This window comes from Salvelinus namaycush, chromosome 5, assembly GCF_016432855.1.
Source record: "Salvelinus namaycush isolate Seneca chromosome 5, SaNama_1.0, whole genome shotgun sequence".
NCBI lineage: Eukaryota > Metazoa > Chordata > Actinopteri > Salmoniformes > Salmonidae > Salvelinus > Salvelinus namaycush.
The window spans coordinates 15,251,495-15,273,766 of record NC_052311.1 but is presented as its reverse complement, the minus strand read 5'-3'; the positions used below and the strand labels follow the sequence as shown (position 1 = coordinate 15,273,766).

General features: G+C 44.3%; 1 protein-coding gene across 1 annotated transcript in view; it reads left to right on the top strand.

The window, feature by feature from the left end:
* The window catches only part of glra4a (glycine receptor, alpha 4a), an 82,993-nt gene extending 61,376 nt beyond the window's left edge, over positions 1–21,617 (top strand). The window contains exons 2-9 of the mRNA XM_038992499.1: positions 5,752–5,885; positions 7,772–7,839; positions 9,398–9,621; positions 10,534–10,616; positions 15,817–15,954; positions 16,256–16,470; positions 17,326–17,475; positions 21,321–21,617. Coding sequence (XP_038848427.1) covers positions 5,752–5,885; positions 7,772–7,839; positions 9,398–9,621; positions 10,534–10,616; positions 15,817–15,954; positions 16,256–16,470; positions 17,326–17,475; positions 21,321–21,617 — 1,309 coding nt within the window. The remainder of the gene's footprint in view (positions 1–5,751; positions 5,886–7,771; positions 7,840–9,397; positions 9,622–10,533; positions 10,617–15,816; positions 15,955–16,255; positions 16,471–17,325; positions 17,476–21,320) is intronic.
* Positions 21,618–22,272: the final 655 nt, after the last annotated feature.

Sequence of the window (22,272 nt, the reverse complement as noted above, 5' to 3'; positions counted from 1 at the left end):
GTCAAATGTGCCAGTTCCTTTTTTGAATAACAGAGTAAAAGTAACATTGAGTAAAATAGTTTGAGACTTGCATTAAGGTAGGTCAAGAGGCGAGGATGTATTATTTAAGACAGTCCACGCTAACAGTGTCGGCTATAGCTTTAATGTGGTGAAAGAGGAAGTAAAGAAGTGTGCTTAATAGACTCCTAGGGGTCCAATGATGCCTGTGGAGAGAAGAGTCGGTGCCCTAAACACTGACCCGGACACCCTTCCCCCTTCCTCCAGTTGAAATATATTTAATACAATGCAGTTCAATGCAGTCAGACAGTTGTAGTTCTACAACTCCTGACTTGTCTCAGTTCTGTTTTCTTTCACTTTCAGTTGCATCTTCTCATTGTCCCTGCATTGTAGTGAATGTTCACATTATATATTATATAGCGTTGTTAGCTGTCTCTCTTGCTTTACCTCAGCCTTACTGGTTGCCTCACAACTCCTCATGAAGATTATAGCCTCAGAAATCCAAGCTTGGAGTTGATGGGAGAAAGAGAAAACAGTGCATTATGTATGGGGGTAGAAGACATGCTACTGTATAACGCTGTTCAATGGTGCTCCAAATGTCAGAAAACCTTTAGCTATGTGAGGCTCAGGCAGAAGGCTGGACTGTCTTGAAAGCATTGTAAGATATTTGGCTGCAAAAGCTCACTGGAGATAAACTCCCCGAATTAGCAGAAAGCTCCAGCCCCATATGACTTGCATAGTCAACAGAAGAACAAAGACGGTGAACATGGTCACTTCAAACTCAGAACAAGCTGTGGTACCTAAAATAATCTGAGCCAAATCCTTTATTGTAAGCCTTTAATGACTGACATAAGTAGTGTATTAATATTGTATCATCTGTCAAATCAAGAAGTGATGAAAGCTTGAAAAGCAACAAAGGGAGGCCTCCAAACATGTTTCCAATAGTTACAGGACTGTCAAATGCTGTTGCTGTGCTGACCGTACACTCAGTGCTCCTGACAGCGCTGACGGAAGTCGACAGAGTACTTCCTTCTCGAACAAGACTGTCAGCATATTACACTGGGTCGACACAATCAACACAAGATGAAGATATACACACTCACCTCCCTTAATGAAATGGGAAATATTGGTCCTGTGGTTTTCTGACAAAGTTAAATATCACATTCATTCTGAGTTAGTACTATGCAGTTGCATCTTTGATGCTAAACAAAAACTGACATACAAGACAGGGAGTTGAATACACTTTGCACATGGCATGAATACACTAGTCACATGGCATGCAGCCATCTTGACGAAATGACAAATTCTCGCTATGCGTTCATCTGTCTCGGTTGTTGCTCAAAGAGAGATGTAAAAATTAGAAACTAACGATTCATGCTAGATTTCTGCATGTAAAATTCAGTGACAAGGATGTTGTACAGGAATTTGTAGTACAGGAATTTCTTTTTCTCACCAAAATTCATTCTGAACAGCTGTTGAGTTATTATGCAATTCTCCTGTTGTATTTGGTAACAGCACTGTTCAAGGTTTGCCCAATCCCACAGCTTTGAGGTTTCCAATTGCATTTGATCTATGGCAGAAATATAGATTTTTTTTTTCTTCTCCTCTCCAACAGCGGAGCAGTTACAAGTCCCTATGTCTCTCTTTGTTTATAATTTCAAGAAATATGGCAACAATTTAACCTCCGTTTCAAAACACATTGTTGACCAAATGTTGTTACTTGTCTGGAAGTCAATAATAAACTAACCACATTACAGGAATCTGATACACAGAAAATACAAGCCTTCTGTGAGGAGGGAGGGAGAGCGATAAGGAAAACAGAGTTGTTAGATATTCTTGGACACGCTCCGATGTGGATGCAGAGATCAGACAAGATGTAGAGAAGGCCTGAAAAGGTCATTCAATGTCCCCAACTTGCATCTCAGTGATTTAGGAAGAGGCCCTCGGTTTTACTTAACAGGCTCCTGCTGCTCTGTCGAGCCATCACCACTGACCTAAAGATGCAAGCAATACAGACGTGATGGAGGCCACAACCTCTGTCAGAAAGTTGCACAATTTACATTCAACGTCAGGTCATTTTTTACCCTTGACGACGCAGGACAGTGTATACTCAGATTAGAAATGCGTTAGGGTTGATGGAGAGTTGATGTACTGTAAAGCCTAAGGGGATGCATAGGAATCTCACAGCTTTCAAGGCCACCTGGGTAAAGATTCAAGATTCACATGAGAGAGGGCTGCAGACCATTACAAACAGGACCTAAGAACTGCTCAACTGTTGTGAACTGAAGGAAGCCTATATAATGTTGGGAAGGATCCAAACTCGAGGACCACTCTCTTTTTTTATGTCTTTGAAAGTTAGCTTATTATAGTAGCAGTCAGTATGTAATGGGTGGGTTGGACGGTCCAAATAAATATATTCTCAGTCCCGAAGTCAAAATTCGAACTGCTTATTAAAGTAACAGCTTTAAAAACAATAACATTTCAATTGTATTTGTCACATGCTTTGTAAACAACAGGTGTAGACGAACAGTGAAATGCTTACTTATGGGAGCTTCCCAAGAATGCAGAGAGAAAATAGAGAAATAATAGAAAAGTAAATCACGTAATAATAGATTCACAATGAGTACCGATAACTTTGCTTTATGCACGGGGTGCCAGCACCGAGGAGACATCTCAAACTGAACTGTCCTCAGTGCTTATTAGTATTACCAGGCACATAATGAGTCACCTAAGACAGCTCCACGATTCTAGGCTGAAATTCACTCATTCTCTCAAAAGTATGTCTTGCCTAATAGCTTTGTTTCCAGAGCATTGCCTCGCTGATACAGTATATAGGAGGAAGTAGGTTGGCTTATGCTCTCGGCTCACTCCGTCTTGAGCGAAAATGTGATTAAAAAAGTTTCCCCAACTCCACTGAACCCTTTTGCGGCTCAACTGACATGGGCATCATAAAATGGACACCCTATGGAGATTTGTTCGATTTTCGCGTAATTGTCCTCAGTCACCTTCCCGCCGGCCTGTCACAATCACCCAGAAATCCATGCCAACACCTTCGCAATTGTATTTAAGGAGACCAGTTTCTCATGTGTCAATATTTCTTGAAGACTGAAGAGAACTGTCACAGCTATTTAGTTTTTTAACGCTTGAGGCGAGATCGACTCACAAATTTGCAGCTCAGAGGAAATCGCTATTTCAAACTTGTCAAGAAAATCGGATTGCTTTTGTCTTTGGAAATTTAATTTGGAGCTTGGTCTCACAGCAGATAGGAATTAAACATATATTTACTGGATAGAATTCTATTCAGGTTACCCATACAACATGGTGTGTGTGTGTGTGCCTCTGTGGCCATAAGCGAGAGTAAAAGAGATGGAAGGTGCATCAATGCAGTAGCATCAACTGTAAACTTCATTCAACAGCAGATGAACCAAAGACTAGGGGGAATTCAGGAACTTTCCCGCAGTAAGAGAGACTGAGATGTAGCTCAGTAGAACCCTCAGGGGTATATAGTTGATGATTGATTTTTAATGGAGGGTGGAGAAAGTGAACGCTAGTCAGACATCCAAGGAGACCGCAAATCAAATCCTAAGGTTTTACTCTCACCTGTCATTAAAAATGCATGGTTTTTTTGTGCAGGCATCATCTTATTAAACACATCACAGCAAAGTTTGAGTGAGTGATATGTCATACTATTCAAGGCTTTTAAACCATTTTATTTCCTGTTTAAATGTAGTCATCAGAAACACCAGAGCATCCCAATCATGTAAAAAAATTACAATCATATCTATGTAGCTAAGTTTGCTACCCGGTTTCATCAGATTTGGGGGCTCTTTCCAGGTTACACTGGGCACCAGGTCACACAGGGACCCTCTTCACAACCCAGGTTACACTGGGCACCAGGTTACACAGGGACCCTCTTCACAGCCCAGGTTACACTGGGCACCAGGTCACACAGGGACCCTCTTCACAGCCCAGGTTACACTGGGCACCAGGTCACACAGGGACCCTCTTCACAACCCAGGTTACACTGGGCACCAGGTTACACAGGGACCCTCTTCACAACCCAGGTTACACTGGGCACCAGGTTACACTGGGCACCAGGTTACACAGGGACCCTCTTCACAGCCCAGGTTACACTGGGCACCAGGTTACACTGGGCACCAGGTTACACTGGGCACCAGGTCACACAGGGCAGACGACACACAGGGAGCCTCTTCACAGCCCAGGTTACACTGGGCATCAGGTTACACTGGGCACCAGGTTACACAGGGACCCTCTTCACAACCCAGGTTACACTGGGCACCAGGTTACACAGGGACCCTCTTCACAGCCCAGGTTACACTGGGCACCAGGTTACACTGGGCACCAGGTTACACTGGGCACCAGGTCAGACAGGGACCCTCTTCACAACCCAGGTTACACTGGGCACCAGGTTACACTGGGCACCAGGTTACACAGGGACCCTCTTCACAGCCCAGGTTACACTGGGCACCAGGTTACACTGGGCACCAGGTTACACTGGGCACCAGGTCACACAGGGCAGACGACACACAGGGACCCTCTTCACAGCCCAGGTTACACTGGGCACCAGGTTACACTGGGCACCAGGTTACACTGGGCACCAGGTCAGAAAGGGACCCTCTTCACAACCCAGGTTACACTGGGCACCAGGTTACACAGGGACCCTCTTCACAGCCCAGGTTACACTGGGCACCAGGTTACACTGGGCACCGGGTTACACTGGGCACCGGGTCACATACGCCAGATGGCCCACAAGGAGTCTCTTCACAGCCCAGGTTACACAGGGCACCAGGTTAGGCAGGGCAGATGGCACAGGGAGCCTCTTCACAGCCCAGGTTACACTGGGCAGCAGGTTACACAGGGCAGACGGCACACAGGGAGCCTCTTCACAGCCCAGGTTACACTGGGCACCAGGTAACACAGCGCACCAGGTTACACTGGGCACCAGGTCACACAGGGCAGATGACACACAGGGAGCCTCTTCACAGCCCAGGTTACACTGGGCATCAGGTTACACTGGGCACCAGGTTACACAGGGACCCTCTTCACAACCCAGGTTACACTGGGCACCAGGTTACACAGGGACCCTCTTCACAGCCCAGGTTACACAGCGCACCAGGTTACAAAGGGCAGACAGCACACAGGGAGCCTGGGGGAGGGGCCTGGGGTGGGATAGCCGTCCATAGTTCACAGGAGGGAGCCAGGATCGTGACTGATCCGCTAACAATTGCATCAAAAGCATCGGGCAAAATCAGCGGCATGCCAGCCAGGAGAGATCCATCACACAAGCCAGGGCACGTGGGCTCCGGAACTGCTCTCTCCCCCTCTCTCTCAATCGCTCTCTTTCTCTCCTTGGCCTGTTGGGCTTGTCAGTGGCAGACTGAGCCATGCTGGAGCTGGAATCAAAGCCTTCCTTCCCTGGTGTGACATTCACAGCATTTCAATTGAGCCATCAATCTGTCAAGCCCCACTGCTGCTAAGCCAGGCTGGATTACACACTGAAAGAGGGAGTGCAGGGGTTGGATGTGGATGTACCTTTCCCCTTTCGCCACCTCACTGTAGTTAGGGTCTATTGAACACTATGTACTGAACATCATGTGACAAAAGATGGGTTTTCGGAGGCGGCCGTGTTAAAGTTGTTTTTCTCTCATTATGTATTCCACTGATGCCAATTTGAAGTTTCTCTAACTCTTGCTTCTCTCTCCCCCTCTTTATGTGTTTGTTTTTGTTCTTCAGACCGGGCTCCTGTAAGGAGGAGATAAAGTCCTCTAGTAGGACAGTCCCCTCCTCGCAGTCCCCGTCTGACTTCCTGGACAAGCTCATGGGGAAAAGGTCTGGCTATGACGCCCGCATCAGACCCAACTTCAAAGGTACCTTAAGTATGTTCAGAAGTGGGCCACAGCTCCCATAAAAAACACTGAAACTTCACGGAATGAATGCAAGCGGACAGCCACTGTTTTTAATAAAAAGCTAGATAGGACTTGCCTGTAGAAGTGTATAGGAAGCATAGAACTGCTTACTTAAAGTTTGAATGAGTTTGAATTTTATCCATAAATGTACCCAGATTTCTATTATATGAAAATATTTTGATTACTGAATGCCATAATGTAATTATTTTGTTAGATACTTCTCCCTAATAGCTGTAATCATATTTTTTCGAAGCCATTTTAGCTGTCACGCTAGCTGTTCAGTCTGAACATATTCACAAATCATGGGAATCCGTTGTGCTGTGCAGACACTGTCTCCCTCCGAGGCACGTGTTGCTAGGCAACCCCCTGCACGTGCCTGGGCAGGCCTGCTTCCTCCATGGCTAAAGCCAGTGTAAGAAACGTGCTAACAAACGTTTGTGCTATGAAACTAAATACAACTTGTTTGCTAGATTCATGATAGTGTTAGACAAAGCAAGGAAAGTGAACTCATTTGCCCATGCTAACGTTCAATCAAACCGTAACTCAATGCCGGTCTGCCTACTTTCTATAGCAAACCATTTCATGAATGGGGTGGTGTAAATCAAATCAAATTTTATTTGTCACATACACATGGTTAGCAGATGTTAATGCAAGTGTAGCGAAATGCTTGTGCTTCTAGTTCCGACAGTGCAGTAATATCTAACAATTCCCCAACAACTACCTAATACACACAAATCTAAAGGGGTGAATGAGAATATGTACATATCAATATATGGATGAGCGATGGCCGAGCGGCATAGGCAAGGTGCAATAGATGGTAGAATATACAGTAAATACATGTGACATGAGTAATGTAAGATATGTAAACATTATTCAAGTGGAATTATTTAAAGTAGCATTGTATAAAGTGACTAGTGATCCATTTATTAAAGTGGCCATTGATTGGGTCTCAATGTAGGCAGCAGCCTCTCTGAGTTTGTGATTGCTGTTAGGCAGTCTGATGGCGTTGAGATAGAAGCTGTTTTTCAGTCTCTTGGTTCCAGCTTTGATGCACCTGTACTGACCTTGTCTTCTGGACAGAAGCAGGGTGAACAGGCCGTGGCTCGGGTGGTTATTGTCCTTGATGATCTTTTTGGCCTTCCTGTGACATCGGGTGCTGTAGGTGTCCTGGAGGGCAGGTAGTTTGCCCCCGGTGATGCGTTGTGCAGACCGCACCAAGGCTTTTGAGAGCCTTGCGGTTCAGGGCAGTGCAGTTGCCGTACCAGGCTGTGATACAGCCCGACAGGATGCTCTCGATTGTGCATCTGTAAAAGTTTGTCAGGGTTTTGGGTGACAAGCCAAATTTCTTCAGCCTCCTGATGTTGAAGAGGTGCTGTTGCGCCTTCTTCACCACACTGTCTGTGTGGGTGGACCATTTCAGTTTGTCTGTGACGTGTACGCCTAGGAACTTAAAACTTTCCACCTTCTCCACTGCTGTCCCTTCGATGTGGATAGAGGGGTGCTTCCTCTGCTGTTTCCTGAAGTCCCGAGGATGTGGGGACAACAGACTGGGATAGGGAGCGATTGAATTGTCCGTAAACACACCAGCCAGCTGGTCTGCGCATGCTCAGAGGATGCGGCTAGGGATAGTGTACATAATAAACTGGCCACTGAGTGGCTATTTCATACTTGCGCCACATCAGAGAGTTGACAGCAAGACACTCACCACTTCCTGTACATACAATAACCCTCAGTGTCATTCAAAGATTTCAAAATGATCTCTAACTAACTTTTACACAGCAGGTCAAACAGTTGAAAAGATTCTTCCATATAAGGAGTGATGGATTGTCTTTTTATAATTTCTTCAGGTCCGCCTGTGAATGTCACCTGCAATATTTTCATCAACAGCTTTGGGTCCATCACGGAAACTACTATGGTGAGTCTGACCAACTTGAATTTCCACAGTGAATTAACATCCTGGAATTAGAAACTGTTTTAAGCTAATAATTGAATGTGTTGCTGACTGCTGCCATCTTGAAAGGGTCTCAGAGAGACAAACCTGTATAAAGAAAGGTGAAATAAAAAATGTAAATGAATATGCGCTTTATACAAAATACCATAATTGTCCAGGTAGCATGATAACCCTGAGGCAGTCTCATTGCTTTGTAATCATGAATGACTGTGAAAAGGAGCATATTTGAGCAGGTATACACGAGCAAAATCCCTGAATTGAAGAGAAATCTAAATGATCTCCTCCAGCTAATACTGTTAATTCCATCCCTTTGGCCTGCTCAGTATTGGATCAATTCCCTCACCGCTCTCCCTTTATTTCCTGGAGTCTATCAGAGCAACCTTCAGAGACCAGTGGGTCAGTGATGTTCTGATAATGAACTGTCCGCTCTGCAATTAAAATGAAAAATTGGAGGAAAAAAAGAGTGAAATGGGGAGAAGTGCGAAAGAATCTCTCCCTGTAAGCCTGTCCAATACAAGAGGGAAAGTGCTTGGTCAGTAGATTGTAGTTGTTAAAGGCTCTTTTGGCACAGAGGGCTGGACCCCAGGTTAGGTCAGTGTGGACAGAGGACACTAGTGATGTCACTGGACAATGTGGTAAAGGCCTAGTGTTTATTGTGATAAATGTGTTGTGCTGCCCTTAGTTTATTTGTGGTACCTCATAGGAACAGAGACAGACCGTTATGAACTGCCGGAGAAGACAGACACAGCTGAGTCTTTCAATACCATGAGCATTTACTTAAATGATTCACTTGAATAACTCCTGTGACTAAATGAGGACGTGAACTTTTTGTGGAATTAACCAAATTTCAAAGTAGTCATTCATTGATTTTGCTTCCCACAAAGCATATTTTTGTCATTTCAACAGGCACTGAACAGAACTTAGATTAACCCAGAATCTGGTACTTCTTTCTGCACTAAGTATTCTAGGTTATTGTCTGTGATTTCCCCCTTTACAAATGGACAAAATGTAAATTACTCCTGCATGACTCCTAATTCCTTTAGCGTAACCCTAAACTACATAGATTCACACTACTTTCCAAAGTATAAATACACCCTACTTTTCAAAGAACTAATTAAAATGTCGCATTGTCTTGGCTATAATTAACAACAGTAAAGGTTATTAATTTAATCAGACTTCCTACTTTACATCAGAGACAGACGATCATGAACCGAACAAGCTAATTGAAGAATTGAAACCTGGCAACGGTATCACTTCATTAATTGCCTCCTATAGTGTGTGACAAGGTATGACACACTGTCTCGAACTACTATGTCTCAATCTCGATTCATCTTCCACAATTCCTGACTTCCTACCTCCTCACCTCCTTCTCAACCGCACTCCAGGAGAAGTTCCAAATCCATCCCCTCTGACCTTTTTCCCAGTGTGTTTTTGAGGAGGCAGCGAAGAAAGAGAATGCGAGGAATCGAGGAAAGATTCATTGAGAAAGAGACGATTACTAAATTTATTGGTCAATCCACAGGACTACAGGCTCAATGTGTTCCTACGGCAAAAGTGGAACGATCCCCGTTTGGCTTACCAGGAGTACCCAGACGACTCCTTGGACCTGGATCCTTCCATGTTGGACTCCATCTGGAAGCCTGACCTTTTCTTCGCTAACGAGAAGGGGGCTAACTTTCACGAGGTCACCACCGACAACAAACTGCTGCGGATCTTCCAAGATGGGAGTGTACTGTATAGCATCAGGTGAGCAGAAACAATTCAGTCTGTGGCCACAAGGGGAGCAAGTGAGTTATTCAAGATGCTTCTGTCTGTGGCCACAGGGGGACCTAGTGAGTTATTCATCACATTAACTTTGATACCAATATATTAGCCCCACAATCAAAACCAAACACTGCTGTGAGTTGATCTATCTCTCCTTCATCAACATTCATGACCCCATGAAAGGAATTGAAAAACATTCAGTTAGGCATACCATATTGGTTACAACGGCAGATTTATTCGCTAACAATCACACAGTAGTCCAAAAGGCATTTTAGGAGCTACCTCTCTGAAACCGAGGACACAAAGAAACTTCGAAGGCTCATTCGTCAGTGTATTTGTGGGGGATATTTTTGAGCCTGGAATTTCACGTCATCGCAGCACAATAGCGATGGGGCTCCTGCTGCGAGCAGTGTAGCGCTGGTGCCTCTCGTCTGTCCTCTGGGCAATGCATTACAGCAGGTAATTACACGGCTTCTCTTAACTCAAACTCCTTAATAGTTACTTCTCTTCCCCGCGGCTCCTTGAAGGCTCAATGCATCAGCGCCTCAATAAATAAAGGGAAGGATGTGTCTACCAATTAGTTTGCTATTGTAACCAAATGGCATTGTAACTCACGGCATCCTTTGCAATTTGCCTTTTTTGATAACGCTTACAATTCATGCCCTAATGTATAGTACAGAGTTAATCTTGGGATAGGTCGTAAAACTGTCCACCGTCAAAGCATTAGGTGAGTTTTAATCAAATGTCTGCCCTGTGAAGCACCTTTAGTGACCTTTGCAGCTGTCCACCTTGCCTCTGTCTTCATTTCTCTCTGTATGTTATAATTCTCTTCTTTCACGCTCTCCTTTGCCCTTTACCTTAACCTAAAGCTGCCCTTCTCTCCTTCTATCTCAGGCTGACTCTCATCCTGTCCTGCCCTATGGACTTGAAGAATTTCCCCATGGATATTCAGACCTGTACCATGCAGCTTGAAAGCTGTGAGTCTCCCTCTATCTCCTTCCTCTTCCTCGTTTTCCTTTTCAACTCCTCCTTCTCCCCTTTTCACACTGGCTATTAGCTTATAGATGGAGCAATTTAAGTTGTGAAAATCTTGAGATATTATCATCACAAAGGGGTGACATTGATTGAGGTTATATTCAATACCTGAATGTGACCGGCTAGGTTTTGAGTTGCTGCTTTTATCAAACATCCTCTGATGACGGTTACGCGTGCATAAAATTACACCGACACTGAAATAACAAATTACACGCTTTTTATTTTACCTTTATTTAACTAGGCAAGTCAGTTAAGAACAAATTGTTATTTACAATGATGGCCTAGGAACAGTAGGTTAACTGCCTTGTTCAGGGGCAGAACAACAGATGTTTACCTTGTCGGCTCGAGGATTTGATCTTGCAACCTTTCGGTTACAAGTCCAACGCTCTAACCACTAGGCTACCTGCCACCCCTTTGACAGTGATATCCCTTAAGGGTAATGAAATTAATGTGCGGTGTATCAAACATGTAGGAATCTCTTCATAAAAAATATAAATAGAACAAAGTCAGTGGATAAATCCTGGATAGAGCATGTCCTTCCTTATTACCTAGATAAAAGGTCAAGAAAAAAAGAAGTCAATTCGCTACCCCCTTGCCCCCAGCACTGATGGCATCTGCCCCCCCACAAATCCAATTTCCAGGATATCAATAATGAAACCTTCATTTTATGTTCCCTTTTATTATATGACCCACCCCTGGCGCCCTCCACAAGGCCAGACAAAATAACTTAAGTCTAGTTAATATTCCTATTGCTTTGCCCCTCTGTTTCAATTGGAAGAGTTTTACTAGTGTAGGAACTTGCTTGGAGCATATACATAGACTATACCAAACATTAGGAACACCTTCCTAATATTGAGTTGCACCTCCCCCCTTTTGCCCTCAGAACAGCCTCTAGAGTGTACCACAGTATGAGTCATAATACCCATAAAACCTAGTGGTCAAACAGGGAAATGGATCCAATCGTTTTTCCATTGGAACCATTTCCCTGTTTGACCACTAGGTTTTATGGCTATTATGAAACCTCCACTGTTGGGTTCTATATGTCGGGTAATGGACACTACTAGGTGTCCATGCCGGATGCTGGCCCGTGTTGACTCCAATGCTTCCCATGGTTGTATCAAGTTGGCTGGATGTCCTTTGGGTGGTGGACCATTCTTTATACACATGGGAAACCGTTGAGCGTGGAAAAACCCAGCAGCGTCGCAGTTCACGACACAAACCGGTGTGCCTGGCACCTACTACCGTACCCTGTTCAAAGCCACTTAAATCTTTTGTCTTGCCCTTTCACCTTCTGAATGGCACACATACACAGTCTGTGTCTCAATTGTCTCAAGGCTTAAAAATCCTTATTTAACCTGTCTCTTCCCCTTCATCTATACTGATTGAATTGGATTTAACAAGTGACAACAATAAGGGATCATAGCTTTCACCTGGATTCACTTGGCCAGTCTTTTGTATACTCAGTGTATTTCAATGCCAAATATGATAAAGATGAATAAATATATTTGTGGGAATCAATATGCAGATGCATGTACAGATGTAGGATCTTAATTTGACCTATATTGTCACAGCAAAATAATCCTGCAGCAATAGGATTTGAAAGGCTATTAGTTGGCCACAATTAGGCTACATGAAAAGTGCTAAACTGTTAATTTAACCATGTTGGTTTTCTGTGAATTTATGCAAATTATAAAGCTCATCTGCATTTCCTGTGTTGCAGGAAAATTCTCAGCAACAAAAGAATGATCAAATTAAAATCCTACATCTGTGAGGTTCACTATTCTCAGCATTGCCCTACAGAGTAACCCTATACCACTGTCGTCGGCGGCGGCGGCGGCCCCTCCGTTGTCTGCAGTTAAACCCTCCTAAAGTGTGGAGAGCAAGTGAGGAGAGATCTTGTCCAACAGCGGAGAACGTGCCAGCCAGCAGGTTTACTACCTGACAGGGCCATTACAGGAGTCCTAATCCTTTCTGATTAAAGGAAGCCCTCCTCTCCGTGGCTCTAAAGGGACCGGCCAGCTCTGTTTTGACAAGTGTTACTACACCGCCCAAGGGTGTGATCACCTTGTCTGCCCGGGAGGACAGTGCGAGGACACAGTTGCAGGTTTAACTGCCACGCGATGTGCCAACTGCCAACGCTGCCACATTGAGAGAGAGCGAGGAGGGAAAAGAGAGGGAGGGGGAAGGGAAAGAGGGAGTGGTCTGAGGATTCCAGTGTTGTTTGTTAGCTGTAATCTTGATGCCTTGAGTTCTAGTAAACATTTAAATTTTTAATGTTTGCCATATTCTGACAGATCATGTAGCTATTTCATATTTCAAACAATCTTTTAAACCATGATGTGTTCTTGTGACCCAATTTGGTATCATTAAGCTAGTAAGTAAATGGATAAAGTAGGTAACCTTGTCAAACACATCCAGACAGTCCAGAGAACATTTCATCACCATTATGAAAACCTTGATTGCTTGCTTGCTTGTTAATGAAGGTTGTGTGAATGACTCAGAAGTCAACAGGGGAGAAATACGTGTGTTTTAGTGTTGGCGTTGTTTTCAGTCTGCTGGTAAGGATCGGGGGATAATATCTTGAATAATTGATGTCTTTGTTACTCAGGCCCCAGGGGCCCCAGATGGACATCAGTAGTATTATTCAGATGTGTAAAGTATTCTATGGCAGGGGGTGCGCAAAGCAATTACAGTCTCGTCTTGAGTGGTTACGTACGGGTGCTTGGTCGAGTGTGATGTATGTTTGCTTACACTGTAACCTCGCCAAACTGACAGGCTTTGTGGGTCTTCAGCGGCACAAACACGTGTAAGCGAATGCAAGGGCAACCCTGCATCCATTAAGCCATTAGCTCCCGCTGTCGGGGAGGCATGCACCTCACGTTCACCCTTCGCATTCATCCTTCAAGCAACCGGTCTGCCACTTTGGAAGCTGTTGCGTATGACCTTTATCATGACAAACAGGCGGGGAGGGAGATGTGAACAGAATGGCAGCTGGACTGAGGGACATCACCCTGTGTACCCCACACCTCTCCCTCTCCCACCCTGTCTCTTTACACCCCGGTCTATCTCTGTCCAACCCTCCATCTCTCCCTTTCTCAACTCTATCCCTCTCTCCATATGTCTATCATTTAAGCTTGGGCGGTATACCGTATACCAGGTTATTTTGAAATGGCCACGGGATGGTTTTTCAATACCATCAATACCATTTGAAACTTTCTCTGAAGTTTTTCAATACATTGTAGCTACTTTTTAAGTAAATACCTGTAGTCAACTTGTGCAATGCGTTAGGAGATAAAGCAGGTTATTCCATATTATTTTACATTATGAAGCTTATAGTTCAAGAAAAACTGAGCCAGTCACGTGTAAATAGCACAAAGGGAGAAAGCCGGAGCAGGTGAGTCCAGCTGTGTATTGACGGGTCGCGTTTCATATTGAATGTTTTTGGTTTCAATCGAGTGATCAGGGACGTGCAACTATAGATTTCCGTCAGAAATACGTTCGGCATTCGGCAGAAAATTGGTTAATTTTCATGAACAGAAGTGGAACGCTATTCGGCTGGCAGCCACACAAGGTTTTTGCAAAAACGATGCATGGCCATCATATTTCTAATGTTTATCATGTTTTTCTTGAAGTTCATCTTGAATTTTACCAGAGGAAAGTAGGTTGGCTATACCAAGAAAAGTACCAGAGATAAGTAGCTACACATCAGTCAAAGCAATGTCTGCTGATAGAATTCCCGTTCTTGAATTCTCATGAGTGGAGAGGTGCAACTGAAGCACGAAATGTGTGTGATGCCCAGCAGAAATTACAAAAATAAGCATTTTAGATCTGCCTTCACAAAACGCAGACTAAGATTTCTTATGCATATTATATTTTTTCCCTGCGTGAAAAATTCAGTTTAACTTCCCTTACGAAAAAAGATTGCAGTCAGAGTGCAGTATAACCGAGCTACAATACAGTATAACTGCAGTTAAAGTGCACTATGCTGCAAATACTGCTTTTTTTTTAAAGTTTTTTTTTACTACAGTAATTTTGCAGTGTAACTGCAGTTACAGTGCAGTATAACTGCAGTTATAAACTAGGTGGTTCGAGCCCTGAATGCTGATTTGGCTGACAGCCATGGTATATCAGACCGTATACCACAGGTATGAGAGAACATTTATTTTTACTCCTCTAATTACATTAGTAACCAGTTTATAATAGCAATAAGGCACCTCGGAGTTTTGTGGTATATGGCCAATATATCACGGCTAAGGGCTGTATCCAGGCACTCTGCGTTGCGTTGTGCATAAGAACATCCCTTAGCCGTGGTATATTGGCCATATACCACATCCCGTCGTGCGTTATTGCTTAATTATATTGCAGTACACTGCAGTTATTCTGCAATTACTGTGTCCAAAATACCACAGTTGACTGCAGTTACTGCACTTTTTTTGTAACGGTTGCTAGTTATCTAAGTAAGATACTGAATTAATAAGGTGACGGGGCATCATAATGTCTTAGCTTTCTGCCGTGTCAAATAAGTCAAAGCCCTTTGGATGAGTTATCTTTACAGCTGCCAATGCTATCTTTTTGATTTCCTTGCATTTTTCTCCTCTGCCTGTCTGCTCCTCTCCGTCTGCTTTTTCCCCATCTTCTCAGAGCAGAGCAGAGCAGGCGGGCCTCTTGCCCTAGCGACTCCGGACAGATACAGTGTGTACACATGCTGCTTCAGAGCAGACAAGCATGGATCAAAACATTGTTCATTTGCGCAATGTCTCATTCACATTCACTTGTAAATGTCCAAACTCACCAAAAGTGACATTCGGTAGCTCCTACATATATTTATAACTTTATGAGCTGGATTGTCTGTCTTTGCAATTTGTTATTTTCGTGTGTGTTTGTTAGCATATTTAGCTAGCAGACTCCATGGAAATTCGCTATTACTTGTGCTACTTTTGTTAGCATTCTGGAAACAGATTCCCAATGGTCGTTTTTTTGCGTTTGTTTGGCGCCCCCTTGTGTATTAAGCATGTAATATTGTAAATCCCAGAATGACGATACAAAAATCTGGAAACCGCCCAACCCTTATATCTTTCCCTTTGCACCTCTGTTTCTCAATCTCTCCCACCCCTCCTCCCCCCACTGTCTCGTTCTCTGTAGTTGGGTATACCATGAATGATCTGATCTTCGAGTGGTTGGCCGAGAACCCGGTGCAGGTGGCTGATGATCTGACGCTCCCACAGTTTGTGCTGAAAGATGAGCAGGATCTAGGCTACTGCACCAAGCACTACAACACAGGTGGGACCTTGGTGGAACTTCACTTCCATTGTTCTTCTGGTAGAAACATAAATGACAGTATAGAGGTTTGGGGATTGAATCCAAGTTTAAGAAAAGTTCAGAGCATAAAGACGGTGCTTTCTACTCACTTAGTTTAACTGAGAAAAATAATATAATTAAGTGCTCAATGGAGTAGCAACAACTTCCTTATCAACATGGACCAGTGGCAACTTTTCCAACCTACACATTTAAACTACTTGCCAAAAAGACTGCCAAAAAGACTGACACACATACTTGCCATTTCTATTGTTTCCTGTGACAGGTAAATTCACCTGCATCGAGGTTAAGTTCCACCTGGAGAGACAGATGGGCTATTACCTGATCCAGATGTACATCCCCAGCCTGCTCATTGTCATCCTGTCCTGGGTCTCCTTCTGGATCAACATGGATGCTGCACCGGCTAGAGTGGGCCTAGGCATCACCACCGTGCTCACTATGACCACCCAGAGCTCCGGGTCCCGGGCCTCTCTACCCAAGGTCAGCAGAGATAATGGTCTACCAACCTCAGGGATGTAGTGTTAAAAAGTAAGACAAGTAAGCGGGATGATGGACGGCGAGTATAGTAAGTGCTAAGGCGCGTAAACACTATACACCAGATGCGTCGCTGTCAACGCAGAGCTTGTAGGAACCGCTAGATTTGGTGGGTATGTATCAGAATCTTTCAAATTGTTTCAGTCCAATCAAATGACTCCTCTCCCAATGCTGATTGGCTATTTCAGATGTCACTTTAGTAGGCCGGTTCAAAGTAGACCATGCCAATTTTCGAAGTATGAAGCTAAGATCAATCTGATGTTCCACCTGGTTATCGTCACCTGACAGATCAACAGAACGCAATGTAACGGTCCAGTTCATAACCAATACTTCCAGCATCTGCAATGCTTGCCATGACGCACATGTGGAAGTACCTGGATAAGTAACTGCTGCCTCACGCTAGGCCTCTAGGTTCGACGGGTTAAGAAAATATCACAATAACTAGGTTAGACTGGATAAGGAAATATCACAATAACTAGGCCATGTCTAGACAGGTAGCTGGCAGACTATTGAATTTCCAATTTGAGTTTGACCTGTTTTGACCTTGGCGTGTTCATGAATAGAGTGGAGTTGACTTTACCTGGGTCTTACTGTGACCTCTCAAGGATGATGTCTGCCTGTATCTTATTGACTCCCATTGGAATTCTGAGCCATTCTGAGGACATGGCTCCATAGTCTGCCTGGTTGAGGGATGGGTTGAAAGTCCTTGCGCCACACCTCCGTCATTATGCGCACCAACACCTCAATTGATTGGCTATTGATGACCTGGCGACCTTGTGTGCCCCTTCCCTGCGTCTCCAGGTGTCCTACGTGAAGGCCATTGACATCTGGATGGCCGTGTGCTTGCTGTTCGTGTTCGCCGCACTGCTCGAGTACGCAGCAGTCAACTTTGTCTCACGGCAACATAAGGAGTTCATCAGACTGAGGAAGAAGCAGCGGCGGCAGAGAATAGTGAGTGTAAACCACCACACACACCTACCTGTCATCTCCTATCACACTGACTTATGCCCCATGTTATGGTGCGCCTATGTTTATTCAGAGACTGACACCGGCAACACACTACAGCTGGCCGTCACATTACATGAGAAAGATCAGCTCGTTTCAGGCTCAGCTCATTTCCATGGTGAGCACTAACTTGCATAGAGATTTGTGTGCTCCCTGCTCCCCCCGGCACACCATTCCCCTGCTGAGTTAACAGGCTGTTTTCCAGCCTGGAACATCACTGGAACTCTGGGAAAGTAATACAGGGGTTTTTAAAGGATGAACGAGAGCTTACGACTTAAATTGCTGATCTGAAGTATTACTTTCCAGGCAAACAACCAATCCACCATGTACCCACTTGTAGAGCAGTAGTGCTACTGAGAGCATATGATCAAATGAAAGACCCTTTAGCGAAACAGAATTAAATCTCAAGAGCAGAGACAAGAGTCCGAAAGAATTACATTAAGCTGTGCTCCAAAATGGCTGGGCTGCTTTCCCAGACTTGTAGTAAAGCTTCCACTGTCCAGGGCAGACAAATCCCACAGATTTAATGGACCGTCTACTGGACCCAAATCAATAACAGGGGAGAAAATGATTGTCCATGAGAGCAAGAAGTAACTCCTCCCATAGCGGCTATATCGGTCCGCTAACACAGGACTAGTAAAGGGCCAGTACATTACTTTTGTGAGGAAATATGAATATTGTTTTTTAATTCCTATTTTTCAGGGGGTGCATTAGCACCCCTACTTCCCTATGACTCCTCCTCTCCACATCAGTTGGGCAATTACTCCCGTCGAGAAATTTGGCTTCTGAATTATCCATCTCGGGTGGTATTGAAGCAAAGCCTTGGTCTGATGGAGCACACCTATCTACTGCCACCGACTGACCAGGGTTCATCAATACCTATTGTACCTCCATGGTCTTCAGCTTTGAAAAACCAGAGAGAGCAGTTAGACCCTGAGTCCCAAGCACCCATGTACCTCTACTGTATACACTACAGCTTACATCATACAGGAATAAAATGTGTTATATTGTAGGGTGTTTCCTGAGCCAACAATTGTAGGGTGTTTGCCGAGCCAACAATTGTAGGGTGTTTGCCGAGCCAACAATTGTAGGGTGTTTGCCGAGCCAACAATTGTAGGGTGTTTGCCGAGCCAACAATTGTAGGGTGTTTGCCGAGCCAACAATTGTAGGGTGTTTGCCGAGCCAACAATTGTAGGGTGTTTGCCGAGCCAACAATTGTAGGGTGTTTGCCGAGCCAACAATTGTAGGGTGTTTGCCGAGCCTACTCTAGTTCCTTAAGGATATTTTCCTCAGCCTCCTGAGCCACAGTAATTCCTTTGGTAACAGCTATGGATGATGAATTGTACTTTCAACGTTTTCCTTGAGCACTTCTGACTTAAAGACTAAATAGCATAGCTTGTTTTCCGTTTAGTTCCACATCACCATGTTTGATACATTTTATGTCCACTTCATTTATCACACGTTTTGGCTCAAAGCTAGTGCTTTAGATGAATTTGGAATGAAGCAGAGAAGACTTCCTGCACTCAGCAAAAAGCAGATTAGCATTTCTGTGGAATTAAGTTTGAGGAACTTAGCGAATCTTTCTCTCGGGACCCTTGTAATATAATAAAAGCTGAGCAAATAAGTACACAGTTCAATGTGCAACTGGTTTCTGACTGGTATTGAGAGAATAGCATGGTTTCAAATGGCATTATTCCAATCTGTGTACTTGCTCCTTTCCCTACGGAGGCCATGGCCTTGGCCAATCAACCGGGGAGTGTAGAGTCACTGAGGAAAGTGAACGACCTGCCTAGCAACAGCACAACCAGCACCAGCTACCACGGGAACCTGAATCAGCACTGCAGCGCCTGTGCCAGGGTAAAACCAACCAGTGTCACCTCTGACCCCAAACCGAATGTCTTCCGCCACTTCTGATCCCCAAACTGAATGTGTTCTGCTCCACCATGTGTCGCCCTAAAACAAGCTCCTTCTCACTCTCCTTCCCCTGGTTTGGCTCCTGACCTTCACTCCGTCCTAATTATAAACATTGATTTGAAGTCCGATGTCTTTCTATGTCTGCGGCTCCAGGTGTGTTCTCTCCCTCGTCTGTCATCACTTTGTGGGGGTGGGGGGGGGGGTTTCACAGTGCCTTCAGAAAGTATACATACCCCTTGAAATATACTTACCTGTTTGATTTCAAAGTGGCGACAACTACTTGCTGCTCTGACCCCCAAGCCAAAGTCGATAATGTAAAACGTTGGTGTGAATTTCTAGCAGTCGGGTAAAAGGAAAGTCACCAGAAGTGCAACTCCATTTTTAACACAAACTTTTCCACATGCACTCAGTTTACACTCTGTAGCAGAAACAGACTGGCAATAGGGCAGTTCGTGCAAATGCCCGGTGGGCTGGTCCATCTTTAGGACGCAATGCGGGCGCAGCCCATGGGCATGCAAATGTTATGATTTTTGCTCAGAATGATCACCATTTGGCTAATTGACTGCTGTCCAATTAACCAGACGCTGGCCCAAAATGGACCAACCCAGGGCCGGTGTGTCAGAAATGCTCTGGCCAATTCCTGGTCCTTGTCCGCCCCTGCTCTGCAGAGTCAGGACACTGCATGCTGTTGATCCCAGTGGTGAGAACGGCACTCCTCTTCAACAAATCACAAAGTGTGTACCGAAGCTACCTGACTGGGGCCAAGAGCACGGGCCAACGACGATGAGTACCTATTATCTTTAGTGAAACGCATCATTAGACCTCAGCACATGATGTACTGTAGTTTAGGTGGAAGTAGAAGAGATAATTAAGTGCAAGAAGATCTCCTCATCCTTCTGTTGTAAGGTGTAATTTGTCATTGTGCAACAGATAAATGGTTAGTTTCTACCAAGTTCACTTACAGCCCAGGAACAAGGCAGGCAAGTCGGAGAGGGAAGCCAATGCTCATTATTGAAGAAAGGAACATGGCGGAGCTGAAGTTGGGCTATAAATGGGGACATATTGGTAACTGCCCTTCACTAAGGGCATCAAGGGTCAGGGAGAGAGACACTCGAGGGGGGGGGTCAATTGACTCACTGCCTTCACACTGACTATTAATCACCCAATTTAGATCCTACATCTCCACTTTCCCCCTGCCAAATGGCATCTCTCAAGGTGTCAAAGGACTGTCAGCGTTAAGCTACATGTCTATTAATATTCTCCACAAAGAAAGGGAACAGGGCGTCTCACTCTGCGTGGAAAGGGTGCCATCCATCACATGGTAATGCCCATTGTGAGTTTTTTGTCGGACCCTGACTTTTCACTCAGGCACCTTGAGAGATCATTATTTCAGAAATTTAGGGGAAAAGGTGTCCTTAGCCTACAAAGAGAAATGGAGGTAATTTTTGTTATACTGATAATTAAAATTTCCCCTTCGCTTTAATGATGATGTTCCTCTCCTTCTACCCTCCCTCTGTGTAGAGACACTCCGGAAAGGCAGATGATTGAACAAAAGTGATCTTAGGTCGCTGGCTTGATTAATTAATCAATCAATCAATCAAATGTATTTATAAAGCCCTTTTATAAACACCATCTCTCATAAAGAATCCATCACACGAGGCAAAAGTACAACACTTTAGACTGGAAATACATCTCCCTTTAAGTTATATTTTCAGGCATGCTTGATGTTTTTTTTTATGTCGTGCCCTCACCCTATAGCCCTTTTGCTACGATAAACCCCAAATGCCTGCATCTGAGAATTATCCACTGGGAAGAAATATGAGCTAATGCCAGTTGACAGTGTGAAGCCAATCTGTGTTTTCCTTTTGATTCCCCAGGAAGAAGAACTGGCGAGAGACAGCCGTGGGTTTTACTTCCGCGGCTACGGACTGGGTCACTGCCTACAGACCAAGGACGGAACAACTGTGGAGGGGGCAACGGTCTTCACCCCGCCACCCCCAGCGGTGTCCACTGTTTATGATGGCGAAGCGGTCCGCAAGCGCTTCGTGGACCGGGCCAAGCGCATCGACACGATATCCAGGGCCGTCTTCCCTCTGAGCTTCCTCTTCTTCAACATTTTCTACTGGATCACCTACAAAGTGCTGCGACACGAAGACATCCATGCAAACTTGTAATACGCTCTCTGCTCTAATCCCCACAACTTCCTCATTGTTTCATGCTACATTTCAGTTTTTCTTCTTTCAACCAAAACTGCCTGCAAGATATACATTAAAAAAGGAGGGTTAAGTGTTTCAGAGGCATATGCTTCATAACCATTGATCCTAAAAACTCTGCTCAGGTAGGTCTTCAGAATCTCAGAGCGAGACCATGTGAGCAGAGAACGAAGTGAAGATATGGATTCAAACTGGTGTTAGATTGCAGTTTGTTTTTTGCGTTCTCTTTTATCTTACTCCTCTTGTTTTGACTGGATTACAACAGATGCTACAGACGCTAGACTAGAGACATAACAATGCTAGTCTTTGAACTTCTGCCTGAACTCTGAAGTCGTGGTCTTTGCCTTTAGCCATATTCCAAAGTGAATATTGATTGTAGCTGGATGGATAATGCTGACTTGAATTTTAACACTCAATGCATCTTTGAATGAATGTTTTTAAAAAATAACAATAAAAAAAGGCTTTTTTACAACTTTAGATTGCCAAACAAATGAGGGAGGGATTGGGGTCTTTGATATTCTGGATATTTAATGGGGTGGGGATATGTTGTTTTAACTACATATGACGAGATTATATATGTATCACACACAAATGTATAAACTGTAGATAAACAGAG